Genomic DNA, 21,256 nt, shown 5'->3' on the forward strand with positions numbered 1-21,256 from the left:
TTGGTAGAAGACAGGTTTTAATTACTCAGAATGACAACTCATTGATTTTTTAGGCAATCAGTATCTATTGCTAAATTTTATAGAATACAGATAAAATATTCATCTATATCCTCTGAATAAATAAACTGCTCATGTAATCAATTGTGTCATGGATTAATTTGATCAGAGAGGCTAATATTTTCTATGAAGGGCCACATTCCTAATGAAACAAGGAATGGATGAAGAACCAAAACTGGTGAAATCATCCTATCTAACTTTTTAATACCCTTTGTAAAATGTAGGGAAGAAAGCAATTATGCTTACCAGATGTTTTCAAAATAGTTTGGAAACCACATGAAATTAGAACAATGGTCATATAATTATTGTAAAGTTGGCAGCATTCTCTCTATTGTAGATTATATCAATGTTTCTGGTAAGTTCAAAGGTATTAATAAAATGTGTCACAAATTAATTGCTTTATACATAGAAATAGAAATTATTTTGTGACATGTCTTTATAAATATCTTCAAAGTTACAGAAACCTTGATATAATGTGTAATAGGCAAAATGCTGCCACCTTACAATGACCGGCGCACTGATTAGAATGCAGAATTGCAGGGTAACTCTGCTCACTGCCAGGGAGATGGCTGTAAAGCACTATGAAGTGATATATAAGTCTGAATGCTATTGCTATTATATGACCATTTTGCTATATTGCTATGCACATGGAATTGCTATATACAAGAAAATCCCTCCGTGTGGGTACCACCTTGTCATGTGTTCTGTTAAGGTTGAAAGCTATGATGAAGATCTACCACCAGAAAGTACACCAGAAGGGTCCACCCAAGCTAGATAGGTCTCAGTTGAGAAGCCAGACTAAGAGTATCCACAAACTCATTAATCATGATCAATGCTTTTTTTGTAAAAGAAAAAGGTGCCGGAACTCACACATGTCATACAACCCGCCTTGTCTACCCTACAAGGTTCCATCCAAAAAAGGTGCCGGAACTCTGTTCTGAGCGTTCTATGAGAAAAAAAGCTCTGATCATGATGATACAACAGAAAAAGAATCCCATGTTAGACTGCTCATCACCCAGTTTACAAGGACTGTGATAGTTGCTGTCCCTGGCAATTGTTGGAAAAGATTACAGGATTGGAGAAAGACCTGGAGGTCTACTCTGTAAAAACTCACCAATAAAATTTTATGAGAAGGGTCTTAAACATGTCAGATAGGGTGCCCAAAAATAAGACAACAGGAATCCCAATTGCTGAGGCAGCTAGTCGGATAAACAAATGTCTGGTTGTACAGAGATACATCAGATAGCCACACAGAAATATAGAAAGCAATGGCATAGAAAATGTGATTCATTTTAGACATACATTATCTGGAAAATATGTAAATAATTATTTCTTTCCAGAAGAATGTTCCAAGCAGAAATAGTCTGTATAAGTGGTGTTTGTGGATAAGCTTGCTAAACCATACTAGACAACATAAAAGAATACTAATGAATGAATAATGTCCACCTTTAGTTCTTCGGTCTAATGATGGCATATTCTGTAAATTGAGTTTCTTCAGAGGGCTTGCTTCTCTGCAAAAATTCTCCATGGCTTAATGTTGCATAAATAATTGGGTCTTGTTTATATTGTGGTAGAACTTTATTGACCTTCATGGAACTTAGACCAGTTCTAGATGCCATCTGGTAATTGTCTGGATTCCCATTGGGAACTTGAAACAAGCAAGGCATGGAATCTTCATTACAGATGGCTCCCTCATCTGAGATATGAGTCGTGCCATCATTGCAGTGTTGGGTGTTCTTATAGCAAAAATAACAATAACAAGAAATAAAGAATGTAATAGATAAGCATAGTTAGTTGTCAGTAAACAAAACAGCAATTACCAAACAATTCAATTATCAAATTTGATGTTAATTTTAAACACTTCATAAAAAAAAATCTAGGAACAAGATTTCTATGGAACTGAACATCCTACTAAGGGAATGTATGAAAATAGAAAACTGTTGAGGGTTCTCTTATTCTTTCCTTCTACCACCATTACTCCATTTTTCTAGTGTTAAAATTACAGGCAATCTGGTAACACAAATCTTTTTATGCAGTTCTGCGTGATGTACTATGCACTGATGGCATGGTATAAGCTGTTAGAAAGATAATATTACTAAACTATTTGCTCAAAGGCTGAATCATTTTAAATTGTGCATAAATGGAAAGAAATCAATCATTGTACAAATGAAAATGTTCTGGAAGTAAAGGCCTTTATCTTCACACTATATATGTTTGGGGGAAGTAGATAGAACTACAGGGATAGGAAAAGGAATATGCCAATTATGAAAATATGAATTAAATCCAAAAAGTGAGGACAGTGTGAAAAAGAAACTTAAGGTAACACGATCTTAACTCTCTTTCACTTAAGAGGAAGGGAAGGGAAAACACTGTCTGATGTCTGTTACTGTAGCCTATAACAATAAAGTAAAAATCCATGTTTTCTTTTGAAGTCTATTTCCTGACCTGGCCTACACTGAAAGGATATGAGAAGATTGTAAGAAGAAAAACATGATTAGTTATATTAAGTATTTGGAAGTGAGACAGGAAAGTATGATATTCAATGAAACGTTGCAATGTGCATGATTCATTTTTTTGCTCCAATTCATCAGCATTCTAAGACTAAATGAACAAGAGGTGTATTTTCCTGCTGATAACTCTCTATTACAGATAGTGTTGTTTAGCTACATCTGCAGGGGCACACATAGGGAAGGATGAGAATACAAAAATAAAGAGATAAGTTAATAACAAACATACCCTGTTATTTCCACTTTCTGGGTTTTTTACTTTCTGTGTGTTTTTTACTGAGAAGGAAAAGATAGCATGTTGTTAAAATAACCTTATCATAAATATATATTTTTAATAAAGAAAAACATCTCAGTATCTTTTTAAGTAAATCTAAACTGTTTCTGAAATAAAAGTTGTTTATTTCAAATCCCAATGTCCTTTTCTCTTCATAGAACAAGACATTAATATTTGAAATAAACAACCTTTACTTAAGAGTTTCATAAAAATCAACTAAGTAGCCTAATTAATACTTCCAAAAGCATACAAAAGAAATTAAAAGATGACTTGAAAGCAAAAGGCAGAGACTGGAAAATCTCTGATTGTGGAACCAACTGAGAATTGAAAAAAAAATATTTATATAACATACCTTGATGCCTCCTTATGAAATACAGCCATCCAAAGCAGCCAACAATGAGGAACAGAGTACCGAGGGATGAAATCATAATCAACAACTTGTTGTTTTTAGGTAGTTTCTGATCTTCTGTAGTATTTGTACCATTTAGAAACACTGATGAGTTACTGTGATCTATACAGACAATGCAGGTAAAATTTCATTAACATTCAAAGCAATAATAGCATGGTTTTTAATAAAGGCAATTTGTTGCTGCTTAGTTCAAAGAAGTTCCAGGAGTCACTGTAGATATAATAGTATCAATAAATCTAAAAAGTCAGAAAAGTTACTTGAAGGAATAAATTGCAGGTTGAAAGAAACTGTGTCAGTACATTTCTCAGTGTTGGGGATGGGGTTTTATAAGCATTCCTATTTGCCAGCACTATTTGCTGTGTGAGAAGAAGTCTCCAAAGCTGTTATTAGATCTCCATTTCCCTGATCCAATTCAGGCTTCGCAATTATTTTAAGCTTTTTACTAAAGAAATTTTAAGACACCACACTATTCTCAGTCAGACAGATCATGGCTGTCCCAAAAGTGCTTTTTCAAACGGCAACCGGACTTTGTTTTTTCTTAAAGACTTTTTGCTTCTCATCCAAGAAGCTTTTTCAGTTCTTCAGAACTGGATGAGAAGTGAAACATTTTCAAGGAAAAACAAAGCCCAGTTGCCTTTTGAAAAAGCACTTTTGGGATACCAGCTATAGATAAATCCAAGTTTATGTCTTGTGGCAATTTGCAATGTGTTTGCTTGGCTATGATGTTCAGTACTGCGTGAATACAGCTATCACGATTATTACTGTAACTTTTTAAGGCTCATTATAGTCTTCGAACATGGCCAATTATCACTAATATGTCATACTTTAATGACCAAGCCCATTAATGTTCAAGTCCCTATAAATCTGGATTTGAAAGGAAAAACAGAAATGCTAAGTTCAATCAGAGAAGCAATTTGAAGGTTGAACACAAGGAATTGAAATTTAGGAACAAAACAGATGCTTGATGATGAACTGGATGATGCATTCAGCCATAAAACTTGTCTCTGGATCCTTGTTTTCTTTTAAAATGAAATTATAAGCATATTAATAACAGCTGGCAAGGAGACTGTTCAAGATGTATAAAGCAATGGAGAGTTCATCTTTCCTGTGTGCCATTGCCCTGTTAAACATCGTATTTCTTATTAAGTAGCACAAGTATTTGGGGATATGAGAACTAGTTTGCTGTAGTGGTTAAAACACCAAGCTAGAAACTAGGATTCTGTGAATTGTAGTCTGGCCCTAGGCACATGGACAATTGGGTGATCTTGGGCCAGTCACTCTCTGTCAATCCTGGAAGAAGGCAGTGGCAGACAACTTCCAAAATCTTGCCAAGAAAACTGCAGAGACTTATCCAGGCGGTCACCAAAAGTCATTACTGACTTGAAAGTACAACACACAAACAGACACTAGGAGAGAGACAGAGACAGAGAGAAGCCGTTATTGTTGGAAGATAGTAAACAACAAATCAGTCCTTAAATTAAACTCAGCAAATATATTTTTGACTATTACAGCAACAAAGTTGGAGCTAATTTGTTCTGATTTGCCAAGCAGTTCCAAAACGTGAGAGCAGGTATTAGAAAGATCCTCTGACAATCCTAATAATTTAACGAAACCCATGCAGACTGCTATGGAAAAATGAACTTTTTCAAGTAGTCTGCTCCTACACTGCAAGATTTTGTAAGTTATAGTTATCCCTCCATTTTGTGCCTGGAAGTGGACTGAATGAGGTTTTATGTTTTCTATAACTAGTCTCAATCAAGCCTTCTGAATCAGTTGAAATTTCCAGATAACTTTCGAAGGTAACTCAAATTAGGGTTCAAAATTATATAATTGGAGCATTTATTAGTCAAAACTAACATATCAAGGAACAGACATAGCAGTCTACTACTTTTTAACTTTGTGAATACAGGTTAGGCAATCTCAAAAACTGGACATTCATATTTAGGCCTATACCACAGGTCTGCAACCCGCAGCTCCAGAGCCGCATGCGGCTCTTTCAGCCGTCTCCTGCGGCTCCTAGTCCTCTGACGTGCAGTCAAAAAAAAAAAAAGTGGGGCTAAAAAAGTTCAACCAATCAATTCAAATATGCAGGGTAGGTGCATATCTTGGCTTGGCTCCACTCTTCAGTCAAACCCTGTTCTGCACATGCGCGCATATATGCACATGTGCACACATTTTTTGCAGCTCCCAGTTTTTCCTTTTGTGAGGGAACCGGTTCCAAGTGGCTCTTTCACTGTTTCAGGTTGCTGACCCCTGGCCTATACCTAAATTGTGAACCAGAATGTGATCTCATCCTCAACAGAATAAATTTCTATTCCCTGAACATCTTGTTCCAAGAGTAGCTTTGTTTGTTTTACTTTATGCTTAAATTTATTATCCTTACAGTATCTGGTCTGTTAACTACATTAGTCACTTATTTAGAATGAAAACACAGATTTTTGAAAAAAATATTTTTCTTCACTAGAGTATAGATAATCACATTGCTGAAGATAATGTTGATATTTTTTTGAGTCATTGGCTGATAATATCAGAAGATTGAATGAGCTATTAATGTTTTAGTGTCTGTCTCTTCCCAACTTCATAACTTGTCCTATTCCCAAGGCATTATGCTGAACTAAATTGTGTGAGGATTGGTTGTTCAAGAACTTTAAATGATAAACTGGATAAATATTGCCCCAATGCTTACCTTGAACAATTAATTCTACAACATGACTCGTAAGTTTATTTTTTCTTACAATTGCTTCACAACGATATTGCCCACTGTCATTTTTATTAACTGATTGAAAATTCAAAACAAACTTCTTTTCACTTATCCATGAAATGGAGTATTCTTTTTCAGAATTCAATATATGGAACTTCTGTTTGCTCTTGTTCAGCATATACCAATTCATTTCAGGCTTTTTGTTGCAGTAGGTCACCGGGCACTCTAGAGTGGCTGAGTCACCAAGATTTTTATAGTATTTTGTACCTCTTTCAATAGTAATGGTGGTGCAGTTATCATGCTCAGAATCTGAGAGAGAAAAGCAAGATGGAAATTATGTTTTGCATAACTTATGTATCTCAGTAGCACCAATGTACGCAATATGTAACAGATATCTTTTATCACTTTTTTGTGGGGGATTTTTTTTCCTTTCACAAGTTAATTTTTTATAAGTCTTATTTAAATGTCATGAGCTTTTGAACATGAATGATAATAAACTTATGACTTCAGCAGCCAGCAAAGCTATTTAGAATTATGCAAAGTTGTCTTGGGATTTATATTGGCCTTGGGACTATTAGTTTGTTCACAATAGGGCTGGAGGGGATTGGGGGTTGTGGGGGGGAGCAGGAGTGGGAGAAGGTGGGAAAGTTGAAGGAGAAGGAGGAGGAGGAGGAGAAGGAAGGAAGGAAGGAAGGAAGGAAGGGGGGAAGAAGGAGGAAAAGGAGAAAGAGGAAGACTATAGGGTCCATGGTGCTTGGTGGTTTTTTTGTAGACATTTAGTTACCAAACTAGGTAACATCTCTGATGATGTTGCCTGGTTTGGTGATGAAATTTTTGCAAGAAAACCACCAGGTTTCTTCTTTCTCTTTCTCCTTCTCCTCCTCCTCCTCCTCAGCCTCCATTCCCTCCTAGCAGTGTTGATGTTACATAGTTTGGCAATGAAACATCTGCAAGAAAACCACCAAGCTCAGAGGACCCCACGGTTCAGCCCCCAGCCAGAAATATTCTGTTCAAGAATATTTGCAAGAAATAAAAAGAGAAAGAAAAAAAAGTGCTACCACCATGGAATGGTCAGAAACAGGAAGCCAGGTAGGGGAGTGAGAAGTCCAAAGGGTATCACGTTAAGGACCCAAGGTTTATGAACAGTCTTCTTGACAGATAAACCAAACAGCCCCATCATTAGAATATTAGTTAGGGACAAATGCAAGTAGGACAATACTGAGAAAAAAAATTCATCTTCCCTTTTGAGGGCTTTGAAATATATATTGTAAGCTCTGCTCTTCCCATTTCAATTCCTTATATGTAGCGTGTCAACTCATTTGAAAGAACTAACCTTTGTTCTTTTCACATGGACAAGAAAAACAGAAGTTAAAGGAGAAGTGGCAGCCCATAGAGAACCACATTTAAAGGGGAAGCAAAACTCCTTTGATCCTTTCTTAGGGATCGGTTACAAACAGTGAGGGTCGGGTCTGCTTTGTCCACCCCCCTGAAGCTTTGCACCGGCACGCCACAGGGCTGTGTGCTTAGCCCCTACCTGTACTCTTTATACACTTATGATTGTGTATCATCTAACCCATCCACTGCGATAATCAAGTTTGCAGAAGATACAACTGTGGTGGGTCTTATTAGAGGTGGGGATGAGACAGCATATAGGGCGGAGGTACAAAAACTATCCATATGGTGTAGTAACAACAACTTGCACCTAAACATCGGCAAGACGAAAGAGATGGTGTTAGACTTCTGGAGAAAAAAGGAGGAACCTGCCCCACTTTACATCGGGGAGGACTGTGTAGAGAGAGTTTCCTCCTTTAAATTTCTGGGAGTCTACCTCTGTGAAGATCTGACCTGGAAAGTTAACACAACCCAGGTGGCTAGAAAGGCCCAACAGAGGCTTCACTTTCTTAGGGTCTTGCGGAAGAACAGGGTAGAACAACAGCTAATGACCCTCTTTTACCGGTCTACTATAGAGAGCGTCCTCTCGTATGGTATTGTGGTTTGGTATGCTGGTCTGACAGCTGCGGACAGGAAAGTATTACAGAGGGTAGTGAGCACAGCACAAGACATTGTGGGCTGTTCCCTGACACCACTGGATGACATCGCCAGGGCTCGTTGCCTTGGAAGAGTGAGGAAGATTCTCAGGGATGACTCACACCCTGGACGGTATCTCTTTACTCTCCTACCATCTGGTAGGAGATACAGGAATATAGCCAGCCATACCAACAGGCTGAAAAATAGCTTTTATCCGTGGGCTGTTAGGCTTTTAAATGGGACATAATCTTATGCAGCATTGACTTGGGAGGCCGGTGTGTGGTGTAGTTGGTTCACATGGTGTGGTAGGATGGAGGGTTTGTTGTCACTGTGTGTTGAGGGGAGAGAGCACGGGGGGAGGCTCAGCTAATCTCAATGTACACATGTTGTACTTTGACAATAAAGGTTTATTATTTTATTATTATTATTTATCAAGTTAGACAAAACATTCAAGTTAAGCCAGGGATTCTCAAACTCTTTTGTGCACAATTCCTTACAATGATAAATGATAAATGTATTTGTCGACTTTTTCCATCAGAATTCAGAATTCAGATTCTCACAAGGCTCAGCCATGTTGGATTAACCTTTGAATACTCTCTTCCCAAGAACCAGATCCAGAGGTCCACATTCCCTGCCAGTTAGCAGGGTGTGCATCTGGAAATGGTGAAGACAGGACTGGTGGGGTAAACCCATATGGAAAGCAACAGAAGCTGATATAAAAAAATATCTGTAACCTGGCAGTCTGCTATGCCAATAAAGCAACAATTCAAAAGACCTAGTTTGGTACAGTGGTTAGGGTGCTGGCCTAGAAACCAGGAGATTATGAGTTCTAGTCTTGCCTTAGGCTGGATAGTTTTGGACCAATCACTCATTCTCAGCCCAATCCTCCTCAAAGGGTTGTTGTTGAGGGGGAATATGAAAAAGGAGTATTAGGTATGTTTTCCACTTTGAATTATATATTTAAAAGTGGGATAAAATCTAATAATTATTATTTTGTCATTAAAAATTCTCTACCTACATCCTCCTTAGCCTCCAATTTGCATCTCACCCCAGACCAGCCATCTGGTTTTACAACCATGCCCAAATTTGCTCAAGAAGTTTTGGATTTCCAGGCTAAGTCAAGATTAGGGCAACCATAATAATTTTTTAAAAACAATGCAAGTTGAAATCACCATAGATGATACTACCATTCCCTTTGAGTTTCTATTCCAAATTTCCACATGCTTGGAAAAAGGTGTAAACTAAGGTTCTGCAAAATATCCCCAACTGGTTTTTCACAATGAACGTTAATGGGCATAAAGCAATATGAAACTTAAATCTATAAACTTGTTTTTCATAATATACATTTCATGTTTGCTTTGATCATTTCTATTTTTGTAGTATTTACATGTGTGCACAAGAAATTAAAAGACGCTTGCTCCTCGGGAGGAAAGCCATGGCAAATCTAGACAGCACACTAAAAAGCAGAGACATCACCCTGTCAACAAAAGTGTGTATAGTCAAGGCTATGGTCTTCCCAGTTGCAATGTATGGCAGTGAAAGTTGGACCATAAGAAAGGCTGAGCGCCAAAGAATTGAGGCCTTTGAACTATGATGCTGGAGAAGACTCCTGCGAGTCCCTTGGACTGTAAGGCGATCAAACCGGTCAGTCCTAGAGGAGATCAACCCTGACTGCTCTTTAGAAGGCCAGATCCTGAAGCTAAAACTCAAATACTTTGGCCACCTAATGAGAAGGAAGGACACACTGGAGAAGAGCCTAATGCTGGGAAAGATTGAGGGTAATAGAAGAAGGGGATGACAGAGAATGAGGTGGCTGGATGGAGTCACTGAAGCAGTAGGTGTGAGCTTAAATGGACTCCAGAAGATGGTAGACGACAGGAAGGTCTGGAGGAACGTTGTCTATAGGGTCGCGATGGGTCGGACATGACTTCGCAGCTAACAACAACAACATGTGTGCATATATGTGTATATATGAATACACAAAGACAATGCAATAAACACATTTTTGCACTTTTGAAAAAAAAATATTACCATTTACTGTTTTTGCACATTTCACAAATTAAACTCCAAATTGCTTTTTTATCATGTTAAAATGTGTTAAACATTTACTGACAAAGTGCACTTGTAGGCAGTTGAATTAAAACAACCAGGCTGCGCAAACCTGCTTTATAGGAAGCTATATTCTAATCAGCTGGACTTAGCTTGAGAAAATATACATATAATTGTGTATCTATACTATTTAAACACATAAACACAGAGAGTAGAACTGAAAAATCTGTATTGCTTTTTGTCCTGCATAAATTAATAACTTGGTCATAAATATGTTTTACAGAATTAGAACTTTAGTAAGATATGGATGAAGAGTACCAAGCTCTTATCTTGCTTCATATATTCATCTAAAAAGAGCTATAGTTTTCCACATGAGTAGAGTACTTACACAGCATCTACATGCACATATTGCTATTACTCTGAAGAAGATTGTTCTCAGTTGTGTCTCTTACCGTATGTCAGTGAGTTGTCCACCATCAGCATCAACAAGAGAAGCAGTAGTACAAAGTTGCCTATGTACATGGCCTGGAGTTATCCTCACTTCAGGGTCATTGTGAAAATGGAAGGGAATCTGTGGAACAGAAATATTTTCTTTTGCACCATTGGACATTCTTAAATCATCTTTCAGTGCTCACAAACAGCGAGATCAAGAGAAGTGAAAGAAGGGAGGGAGTGGAAAGGGGCTTTATCTCACACAAAGCAGATTTTTTTTCAGCCCAGATCTTCCTGCAGAAGAATTGCTGCTCTTGGTTTCCAAACACAACCTTACTGTTTTGTTATTGTTATCTTTTAGTATCTTTTCCACCTTGTGAGAGGAACCAGTGCAGAATAAAAGGAAGCAAACCCAAATCAAAGTAGTATCAGTGTAGTTTCAGATAACTGTTTAAGGATATTTTAAAATGCAAAGCTAAAATGGTTTAAAAATTGCTGCAATATTTTGCTCAGATATATCATATTTGTTAAAACTTCATTTCAGTAGGTTCAACATAAATTGTGCTGGTCAATGTCAACAAAATTGCAGCTAAAAGGGAAGCTCTGAAAAACAAGGCAGGAACATTAGGATCTTCCAAACCTCCAATAAAACCAAATGAGTGAGAATTGGGCATGTTTAATGATCCAGAAATATTAACCAACATCAGTAAGAGAGAAAATGTCTATACATTTGATAGAATACCTAAACAGATTGGGTGATAAAATTAATTTTTAATGCTATTCTGTTATCCTGTTCGAAAATGTATTAACATACCACCTGGTTCACACATTGTATAAACCCATTATTACTTTAATCATGGTTTATTAAACAAAACACAATGGATATGAAAACCTACAAACCATGGTTTAGAAATCAGATTATGGATTAGCAAATTGCACGAACCCAGGTGGCTGGATGGAGTCATTGAAGCAGTAGGTGTGAGTTTAAAAGGACTCCAGAAGATGGTAGAGGACAGGAAGGCCTGGAGGAATGTTGTCCGTGGGGTCGCGATGGGTCGGACACGACTTCGCCACTAACAACAACAAGGCCATAGAGAGCAAATACAATAGTTCAACAGGATTTAGTAAGACAATTTTTTTATGAAATATCCTTAGATAATGTTCCTTTTGGTCTTCTTATAATACCCTACCTGAAGTTTGGGGAACTGCAATCCTGAAACATTTGGAAGGTACAAACCTAACTACTATTAATAAGAGTTAAAATTTTACAACTGTACTGTTGCTCAAGAATCAATATGTGTCCATGTTCTTCAATATATTAAAGCAAGTTTTGGAAACTTGCACAGAAAAAGAGAAAAGTGAGGAAGGAAATAGGTGCCCACAGACAATCCTGATCTTTTAATCACAGTTGAGGTTCAGAAGTATTACACCAAGATTATGGTAAGCAAAAGGGAGACTTTCAAACAGAATGAGCAAATTTTCCTGAGCATTGTATTCAAACTTCGTGGTTTCATGATTGAAAAAAACAGTAAGCAAATGAGACATGATCAGTCAGAAGATATGTCTGTTGGGTTTTTCCAGACAACTAAACTTATTTTCCATAACATCTGAATTCAGCGTGCCAAATCCAATAAGAAATAAACATGGGCTGGACTGACTACTTCAAGATCTATTCAGATACCAGGATGCTATTAATAAGACATTTCCAAATCTAACACTCACAAGGAACTGTCAGCCAGCTGTTCCTTACCCTTTCTGACCTATAGATGAATTCAGTGTGTGGTCAGTAATCAGTACTTTCTTCCTGGCCATTAATGGGATATGTGATTCTACCTTTGCTATTCCATGCTTAAACACACATCTTTTCCCCCCTCTTCAGAAAACTAAAATAACAGCTGTTGTTTTGCTTGTCACGATGGCAGACCTTCATTGTAATAAGCAGGCATATACATAGAATGAAGGCTACTGCTAAGCTTGTAAGCCGCCCTGAGTCTTCGGAGAAGGGCGGGATATAAATGGAATTAAAATAAAATAAATAAAATAAATTGTCTTTCCAACTACTAATGCTGGCATACTGATAATTGTACATTCAGGCTCTTTTACCTTAATTATACCAACATGTTCCTAGGAGCTGTACAGTACTGCAAGTCAGAAATTTGCCAAATGAGGGCATAGATACATCAAGCACAATGCAGTAGCACATTGTTTCACTGCCTTGAAACAATGGTTCCGTTCCCATGAATATAATGTCACTTGTACAGGAATCAGTTAAAACATTTGTAATTGCAAGCCTCCACTGCACCATTAGTCATTTCATTGATTTACTGTGTCAGTATTTCCACATGGAAGGCCCTCAGTTAGAAAAAGGGCCAAAGATAAAGGGGAAAAAATGCCTTATGTCTTCTAAATATTTTTTTTCTCTAGATGGTATCACTTTTTCCAATAAAAATCTCAACACTAATTTGATTAAATATCCCCCAAATGAAAGTTCTGAGTCCTTCATCTTTGTAGATTTTCAAGAAGAGACTGGAAAACATCTGTTCATGGATAGTTTAAGGCAGAGGTCACCCACCTTTCTCGGTTGGCGGACCGGAGATAAAGGAAGGGGGAAGCATTTTACATGCACGCGTACACGTGTGATGCAAATGGGGCAGGGCAAGTACCCACATGATACTCACTAGTCCTGCCCCATTCCTGCATGGCGCAGGACCGTTTCCGCGTTCCGTGGCACGGTGGTGCGTTTTTGCAGCCCGCAGCATGGCGGTGTCCCATTTTCACACCCCAAAGCATGGCACAAGCCTGTTTTTGCGCCCCATGGCGATGTTCCATTTTTGCACCCTGCAGTGTGGCAGCGGCCCATTTTCATGCCCCATGGCGCAGCAACATCCCAAGTGTGTGTGTGTGGATGCGTGCACACGTACGTGCACTGGCCAGCCTGTCCCACAGCCCGGTGGCCATGGCCCACAGGTTGGGGACCCCTGGTTTAAGGAATGTTCCTGTACATTGCAGTGGGTTGGCATAGATGATTCTTTTCCAACTTTACAATCTTAAGATTCTATTACTACAAATGAAACCTGTCTGCATGGCATTATGAGAATGGCAAATCTGACATTATCAGCTACTGAAAAAGCTTTTTTCATCATTAATTCTAAATGTATACCTACATAATGAGATGTCTTGCCTAAAATTTCCAAATGACATAAGTGAAAAGGCAACTATAAGGGGGGGGAAAAACTATTCCAAAACTGAAATAGATGCTCTTCTTTGGTATTTTTATGTATTTTGTCAATTAAATACAAGAGTAATTTATGTGCTACAGAAATCCTTTTATTCCTGCTATTATTAAAAAAATTTCTCTAGGAAGAGCAAATGGTATTGAGAGTAAAATGATGAAGTTAGAAACTATAGAAATGACAGGAAAGAATACAGGCATAGAACATGGATGAAGGCATAGGATCAAATTCTCATTTGCATTTTTAAAAAAATGAGTTAAGAAACTGCTGCTGCTACACAAGCTGCATTGGTTGCCAGTCAGTTGCCACTTGCAATTCAAGATGTGGTTATTAATTATAAAGTCCTGCTCTGCATAGGCCCCTGCTATCTGAAGGGCAACAGTCCCCTCAATGGAACCGACAAGATGTAAACTATTGTCAGTAAAACTAATATTACTTTAAACCAAATTGAAAACATTTCTAGTATCCTTTACTATATGGGGATAATGTGCAGCAAGAAAAAAAAATCCACCAGAGATTCTGGGATGAGCTATGGACATACTGTTTTCATGCTTATGGTGTAATATTACAAGAGGTAGGTTTTGAAACTCTTTATGGAATGTGCATAATATAAGCCTTTCAAATAATTTCATCTGTAAATTTTTAAAAAAGCAATTAAAATAAAGACATTAGTTGCAAAACAGCACCATCTATAGGCAGTTATTTATAATTTCATTCATTTCAAAAAACATCTTTCTTCTGGCCAAACTATGTAGTAGGACTGCAAACTGTAAAATGCAGTGTGAACTTTTCTGTGCTTTTTATTAAAAACCCTAGGCTAAAAATTGCAGTTTGATCCTAGATGGTAGTCTGAAAGAATTTGGTCTCAGGGAATTTGAAATTTACTGGGTTTTTTTGGACATATGAGAAGCATCCAAAACCAAGCTGCTATTTTCGGCAATTCTTAAATTGTGGAGTAATTACAGGAATGTGCCAATGATCTCTATTACATGAATTCTCTCAGATATCATTGTGTTCAAGGAGAACAACCTGAACTGTTTTTGAAGGAAGAGCAATGTTAAAATACAATTCAGGGTAGCATCATTACATTCAACAATTTAACCAACTTTTTCCTTATATAAGGAAGCAAAGCAATTAATTATATTAAGACATCCATTCAAATCTCCACACAGCAATAGAAGAGAGAAAAAATCATCAATACTTTGATGCTTCTAAATATAAAATTTTGCTTCCAGTGGTCTTTACTTTAAAATGTTTTATTCTGTAAAGTTAACACAGAGCATTAAAAACATAATGACAATGAATTCTCAACATGCATGAGCAAATCCAAAAACAAACCAAACAAAAAAAATTCACCCTAGTGGGAAGATGGAATAGTAAAAAAAGGGTAGCAAAATTATCCATATGATGTGCATCTGTAAATTAAATGCAATTATTACATTATAATTATGTTCCTTATTTTGTTCAAAGGGAAAAAAAGACAGAATCAAATTAAGAATTTAACAGTTAAATTTTGTATGGTTGCAATTGATTAACTCTCAAAAATATATGTGTTAAAAATGTTGAATGTTGTAAGAACATTGGCTAGAAAAAAAGATGTTTTGCTTTCTATAATAAACTAGACTGATTGGGCAAAACTTTTTTTCAATCCAGTATCAAGATTGAATGCTGAGATTAGAAATTAGCTTTGAACATTTGTTGTGAGTTCAGTTATTTAAAAGATAGCAAGAAAGGCATCAAATATTTGAAGAACAATTCGGAACAGTTCACATTTATGTGAAGAAAGCTCATCTAAGTTTATTGAAGTTTAATACTTATCAGGCTTGTACTTTTTTGCCTATACTTAAATTCTATTGAAATTAATGTGAAAAGCAAGCAATGACCAAGCCCTACTGATTTTCTGGGAGTAAAAGTAAGTCTACATTCAACAGACCATTATTAGTATTTTCATTTGCTCACTTAGGATATTTTGAATGCCATGCATTGTGATTATGATGTTGCCTTCATTCAATGTATTTTCAAAAACCTTAACATTTGTCTTTCCTGTACAGGTGTGCACATATGCACACACTTCAGCTGTAAAAAAAACCAAATACAAGCTTGTCTTTAAAACATACTAAACAACCATAAAGAAATGATGGATTGCCAGAGACAGTCCTATGCCTATTAATTACATTTATGTGGCCTGATGTTATGCAATTTAATTGGAAGCACATTTCACAGAAAATCTAACATAAGTTACTTTCAAGTACTCAAGCAGAAGACTGCAGCCCTGGCCTTTTCTGTCCATATAATTGATCAGTAAATCTATGTAACAATATTATATATTACCTTGGCTGGATAGCATTACTGATTTCCTTGTTCACTATATGCACAAAGTTTATTAAAATAATAAAGCGGGTGCAAGTAAAGTCTCAATTATTTGCTTCTCTGGATCTCATTTTCGACAAAAGTTTCATTTTGCACATTTAAAATGGTGATTTTTTTTAAAAAAAGCGTAAACCCTCTTGTCATGATTTTTACTATTCGTACAGATTAAAAGACAATTTTACTTTTCCCCCCTATTAGGCTGCAGTCTTTTCACACTTATATAAAGTACTATGGAATAAGTTATAAATCACTTTGTGGTAAGCCGTTTGAGAAGCCTGAAAAAATACATGGACCACTATTCTGCACGTTAGCTGGAAGAGTGAAAAGAAAACATACAAACACAAAAGGATTCTGCTGGTATGTCCTTGTTAATGTACAAGATTGCAAATGGGAGTAGCAAAGTAGCAGAATGATATAATCTTATGAAATTTAAAACATGCATTTTCCATTGCTTTACATATAGGGCCTCTACTCTGTTACTAAAGTTCATACAGAGCACATTTATGAATGAGGCAGACAAGAAATACACATCTATTGATGATAATGCGTTACAGCCCCCTATTTAAACTAACACATACATTAAGTTTCATTTGATAAGCAAAGAAAAATCTCTACAAAATATCAGATACTCAAGTCTGCAAAACAAAAACAAAATCCTACATATTGTTTAGATAGCACTCTTTTTAGATAAAAAGCATGATATTTCCCTAATTTCAATTTATTATAATGTGCTTAATTTGTAGGAAGAGGCACTCATCTAATACTAAATTTTGCAATAACAGGCCTGTTTATAAAATTGGAATGCACTCCTGCAAATTAATATAGTTATGGCCATGTTTTAAAACTCAACAAGTAGTCTTAGGAATTCAAAAAATGACATTTAGCGGGCCTTATTTATGCTATCATATGACTTATGTGTACTAGCGCTTTGTTCCAGGAATTATTCTCCAGGTACAAGTAATTAAATTAAGGGTCACTAATGTTCAGCTAAGGAAGAAAAAAAATCTCATTTTTTCCCCAAGCTTTAATGGACAATTTTAAGAAATTTTACATTTTGCAAAATTTAGAGTAACTTGACAAGAAATAAAAAAAGCACAAACCATAGAAAAGGAAAGGGTTTTTTTCTGAATAAAGAAAACTAAAAGCTCCTCCAAAATTAGAAACAACTTTAGGTGATATTCAGACTTCATGATACAAAACTACTGAAATTAATGGATACAAATTTAATTTTGACTTATAAATGACTCCCTCGTAGAATGACTCATTCTGGGGTTTACTCTTACAAAAACACCTGCTTAATATTTCTACACAAATCCGAGAATTAGATGAAAGTCACAATTTTTAATACGCCAAGCAGTTCCTTGGAAAAAGTCAAGAGAACAATTTGTATAAGCACCAGACTTTAATAAACCAAGCAGTTTAAACCTTTATTTTAAACTTTGTTATGAACTTGATGGACATTTTCAAATGTGCAGCAGTGTAGCAGCCTAGCTTGCTATCTATCAATTTGAATTCAAAGAAAGATAAATATGCAAGACTAAGACAATAACACATGATCTAATTCAAATAGGATCTCAATAGTGAAAAGTTTCATTGCATTTTCCCTCACTGGAGCGGAGTGCACATTTTCATTTTTATAATGGTAAGCATACCAGTCATAAGAAACTGCTCTGCTTCCTTGGCTATGTTACTGTGAAAGTTAATTAACTGGGACATGATCTAAGGAATATTAACCTTTTTAAAAACAAAATTTAGCAGGTGTTATATAATAATTTAAATCATTAGGATTTAAGCACTATTTAAATCAACCATGCTTAACTTGGGCAAGATTATAGTTTGCAGCTAATAACACATGAAGCATATTTTAATCAAGAGTTAAATTATCAATAATCATATGCTCCCAGTAAAGAATTTCAAACAAGAAAAGGAAACATGTATTTAAGGAAAGATATCAGCAAATCTGTTTCAGACATAGTATTTACACAGATCCAAACTGAGCAATGTTCAAACATGTTAGATATTCAAATGGATTTTTTAAAAATATTCAGGACACTTCTATTTCTTAACTTTAAGAAATAGAATGTCAGAAAATAACATTTGAGAGAGGGATTGTTTGCAAACCCCTTGCATTGATAAGTAACTGCTTACAGTATATAATGCTATTCTGAGAGTCTACAACTTCTTCTGATTAATTGTAGTATAATTAAAATCTTGCAAAACCACTCTTTACTCCTGCCAAATGCCTCATACATTTTTGCTTTCAGGAGGTCTGGATATAAATCGATGCCCTTGAAAATAAAAATCTAAATGCAGGTGCTTATGCTTTGCCTTCAGTGTAAAGTGCATTGGCATTTATGTGAGTTCTGCAAGAGTGACGCTGCATGGAATTACAGAGAACTAAACAAAAATCAAGCTTTGAATAACTGTTTGCATAGCAGAACTGTGACAACTGCATTGGATATCAAAGCTCAGGAATACTGTAAAAACTCTAAATAGAGTTAAATTGAAGATAAATTTATACAAACAACATGGGCCTAATAAATAAACACACATATAAGACACCTTTAGTACTAAAGCCCTGAATTAAACAATTGGGCTTAAACCATACCTAATTTGTTCACTTACAAATATCAGATACTGTAAAAGAAACAATTGGAGGAAGTTTTCTATGGTATTAAAGACAGGGATTACAAACTAAGCAATATGGCACCTACTTGCCACTTCCTGCCCTCCCCCCCACCCCAAAAGTTCAGCAACCTAGTGCTAAGCTCTTATTATGTAGCCATTAACTCTTGGTTGTACACCACTGCATTCCGAGACAGATTGTCATTTTACAATACAAAACCTATTGCAGATGCATGAATATAAAAATAAAACCACATCACTGCTATGCAATTGTAACGCTTGACACTTAGAACCAAGTGGCTTTCCTCTCAGTGTTCTTCAGATTTAATAAGCTGATTTGTAAACCCGTCAGACAAATACATTTTCCTCAGCTGGTCAGCCTTGGGTATGGAGTTCCCATTCTTTACATGGCGAGAGAGAAATGCTCGTACGGCGGGGTGATCAGCCTTCTCAAGAGGAATGCTAGCTTCCAGAAACATTTTTACAAAGTCCTGGACTACACTGGGTTTCTCTGTCTGGGTTGTACTATTGCACTGCAGAGAGGCAGTCAGGGTCCGTGGTTTCTTTCTGACACTTTGCTCTTCAAACTCTCCCTTACGTTTGGTGTGTGTTTTGGATTTGAGATGATCATTGATTGCAGACTTGCGGACATGATTCAGGACCACATTGCAAAAACTGCAATAGAGTTTTCCCCCGTCTTCATACAGTTCACTGCCAAATTCAGTCACACGATCCTGAGGGGTCACATATAAAGCTGTCTTTGAACGGCTCCGGGAGGGAAGTGGCTTTACATCAAATCTTTCCATTGCTGCCTTTAGTAAACTGAGAAAAAAGAGTGAGTGAGTGAGTTTGTATTTATATTCAGCTTATACAATAGAATTTAGTTACAGTCATGTGAAAAAGAAAGTACACCCTCTTTGACTTCCGGTAGCGCTGCCGCGCTGAATGGCGGCGTTTCAGAAGCCGCCCGACCTTGGGAAGTGTTAGAGCACTTGCAGACAGCGAAAATCAGCTGTCCCGCGGTGCCGAAGTCTCTCCCTCGGGAGAAGAGGGAGAGACGAGCTTGCCTGGGTAGAGGTAGAGCTCCCCTGTGATTCCCTCAACCAGTTTGGGGGTTAACGGGGTGAGCTCCCTTGGAGCCCAGGCTTTCTCCGCTCCCAGGACGCTTTTGCTCCATAATGGAGTAGAACTAGATGCGACAACTACATCTGCTACTTAGACAGAACTGTGAGTATTTTTTCTTTAAGAAGCAGGCAGAGCGAAACAGGAGGATTTGAATTTTCAAGTTGGATTTTAACTTTAACTCAGACTCATTACCTTCTTCAAGTTTTAAGCTGATGGAAACGGAGTAAAAATGGTGCTGGAATGTTGCTTTCTTGTATGAACTGACAGTTTTGGAAAGTTGCTACATTTTGCAACATAGCAAGAGATACAATTTGCAACTGATTCTAACCAGTACAGGATTTCGTGTATTTGAGAGCTTGCCCTTTTTTTTACTGAAGGACAAGGAATTTTGGGAGAAAAACTTTTATTCTTTCCCCCTTCTTTTTTTTTTGAACTTTGATTCTGCTGGAAGAAAGAGAAAATCAAAACCTAAGAGATGGCTGCAAGGCATGGGGGAGGCCCTACAATTTCCAAAAGTGCAATTTCTTTACCGGTACTATAAGCTGCAGGGCAAACTACAATGAAACCTACAGCACAACCACCTTCCCCCCCACCACCTGCATTCACATTGGCAGATATTCAGCAAGTTGTGATGCAATCAATGCAAGTATTACAGAAAGAAATAAAGGAAACAAAGGAAGAATTTGTTAATCAAAACAAGCAGATGAGGTAGGATATAGTGCTTGCACTTCAGGGCTTGGCTGCACATACTGAACGCCTGGATGTTCGTGTGGATTCAGTTATGGAGTATGTTGAGAATTTGGAAAATAAAATTATCAGTGCTGAACAGAAAGTAGACAGAGCAGAGATTAAAATTGACAGAACAGAAGATGAAGTCACCATCTCACAATATAGAGACATGGAGTTTGCATTGCGTATAAGGGGTTTGAAAGAGAACCCTAAAGAAGATTTGGAATGGGAAGTGGTGCAAGCAGTGGCTCCTGTCTTGAAATGTGAACCTGAAGAATTAGTTAAAGAGATGGACAAGATATTTAGGGTTAATTCCTGGATTGCCAGACAGAAAAAATTACCTAGAGATGTAGTGATTTACTTTTCCAGGAGATCAACTAGAAATGCAATTATCCAAGTTTTCTACCGGGAAAGATTCCAAATTGCAGGCCAAGATATTATAATTTTAAAGGAGATACCCCCAAAAATTCTTAGAAAAAGGAAAGACTTCACCTTTCTGTCTGATGAGCTTAAGAAGCGACAAATTCAGTTTAGTTGGGAAATACCCATTGGAATTGTGGTGAATTATGCAGGGATGAGGTATAGGTTGAACACAATTTTAAAAGCAAAAGATTTTTATACAAAGGTCCTTAAAGCAGGTTCACCACCGTCTCCTCAAGTTAAAAGAACAGAAGTAACACAGGAAGATAAACAACTGAGTAAAGGGGCAATGTCACT

The 21,256-nt window shown here is 36.9% G+C and overlaps 2 protein-coding genes across 2 annotated transcripts in view; both read right to left on the reverse strand.

Annotated features, from left to right (window-relative positions):
- Positions 1-19,420, reverse strand: LOC308667914 (B- and T-lymphocyte attenuator-like). Its single transcript, XM_081327513.1, has 6 exons — positions 19,284-19,420; positions 10,478-10,596; positions 5,934-6,257; positions 3,191-3,349; positions 2,794-2,840; positions 1-1,793 (listed from the first exon to the last, which is right to left on the reverse strand). Exons 2-6 carry the CDS (start codon positions 10,545-10,547, stop codon positions 1,506-1,508), a joined length of 888 nt encoding a protein of 295 aa, XP_081183639.1. The 5' UTR covers positions 10,548-10,596; positions 19,284-19,420; the 3' UTR covers positions 1-1,505.
- The window catches only part of CGGBP1 (CGG triplet repeat binding protein 1), a 16,673-nt gene continuing 12,925 nt past the window's right edge, over positions 17,509-21,256 (reverse strand). Inside the window, exon 2 of the mRNA XM_081327514.1 lies at positions 17,509-19,507. Within this exon, the coding sequence (XP_081183640.1) occupies positions 18,994-19,491 (498 nt within the window). The 5' untranslated portion in view covers positions 19,492-19,507 and the 3' untranslated portion in view covers positions 17,509-18,993. The remainder of the gene's footprint in view (positions 19,508-21,256) is intronic.

Source organism: Vipera berus (assembly GCF_964194415.1).
Source record: "Vipera berus genome assembly, chromosome: 4".
Lineage (NCBI taxonomy): Eukaryota > Metazoa > Chordata > Lepidosauria > Squamata > Viperidae > Vipera > Vipera berus.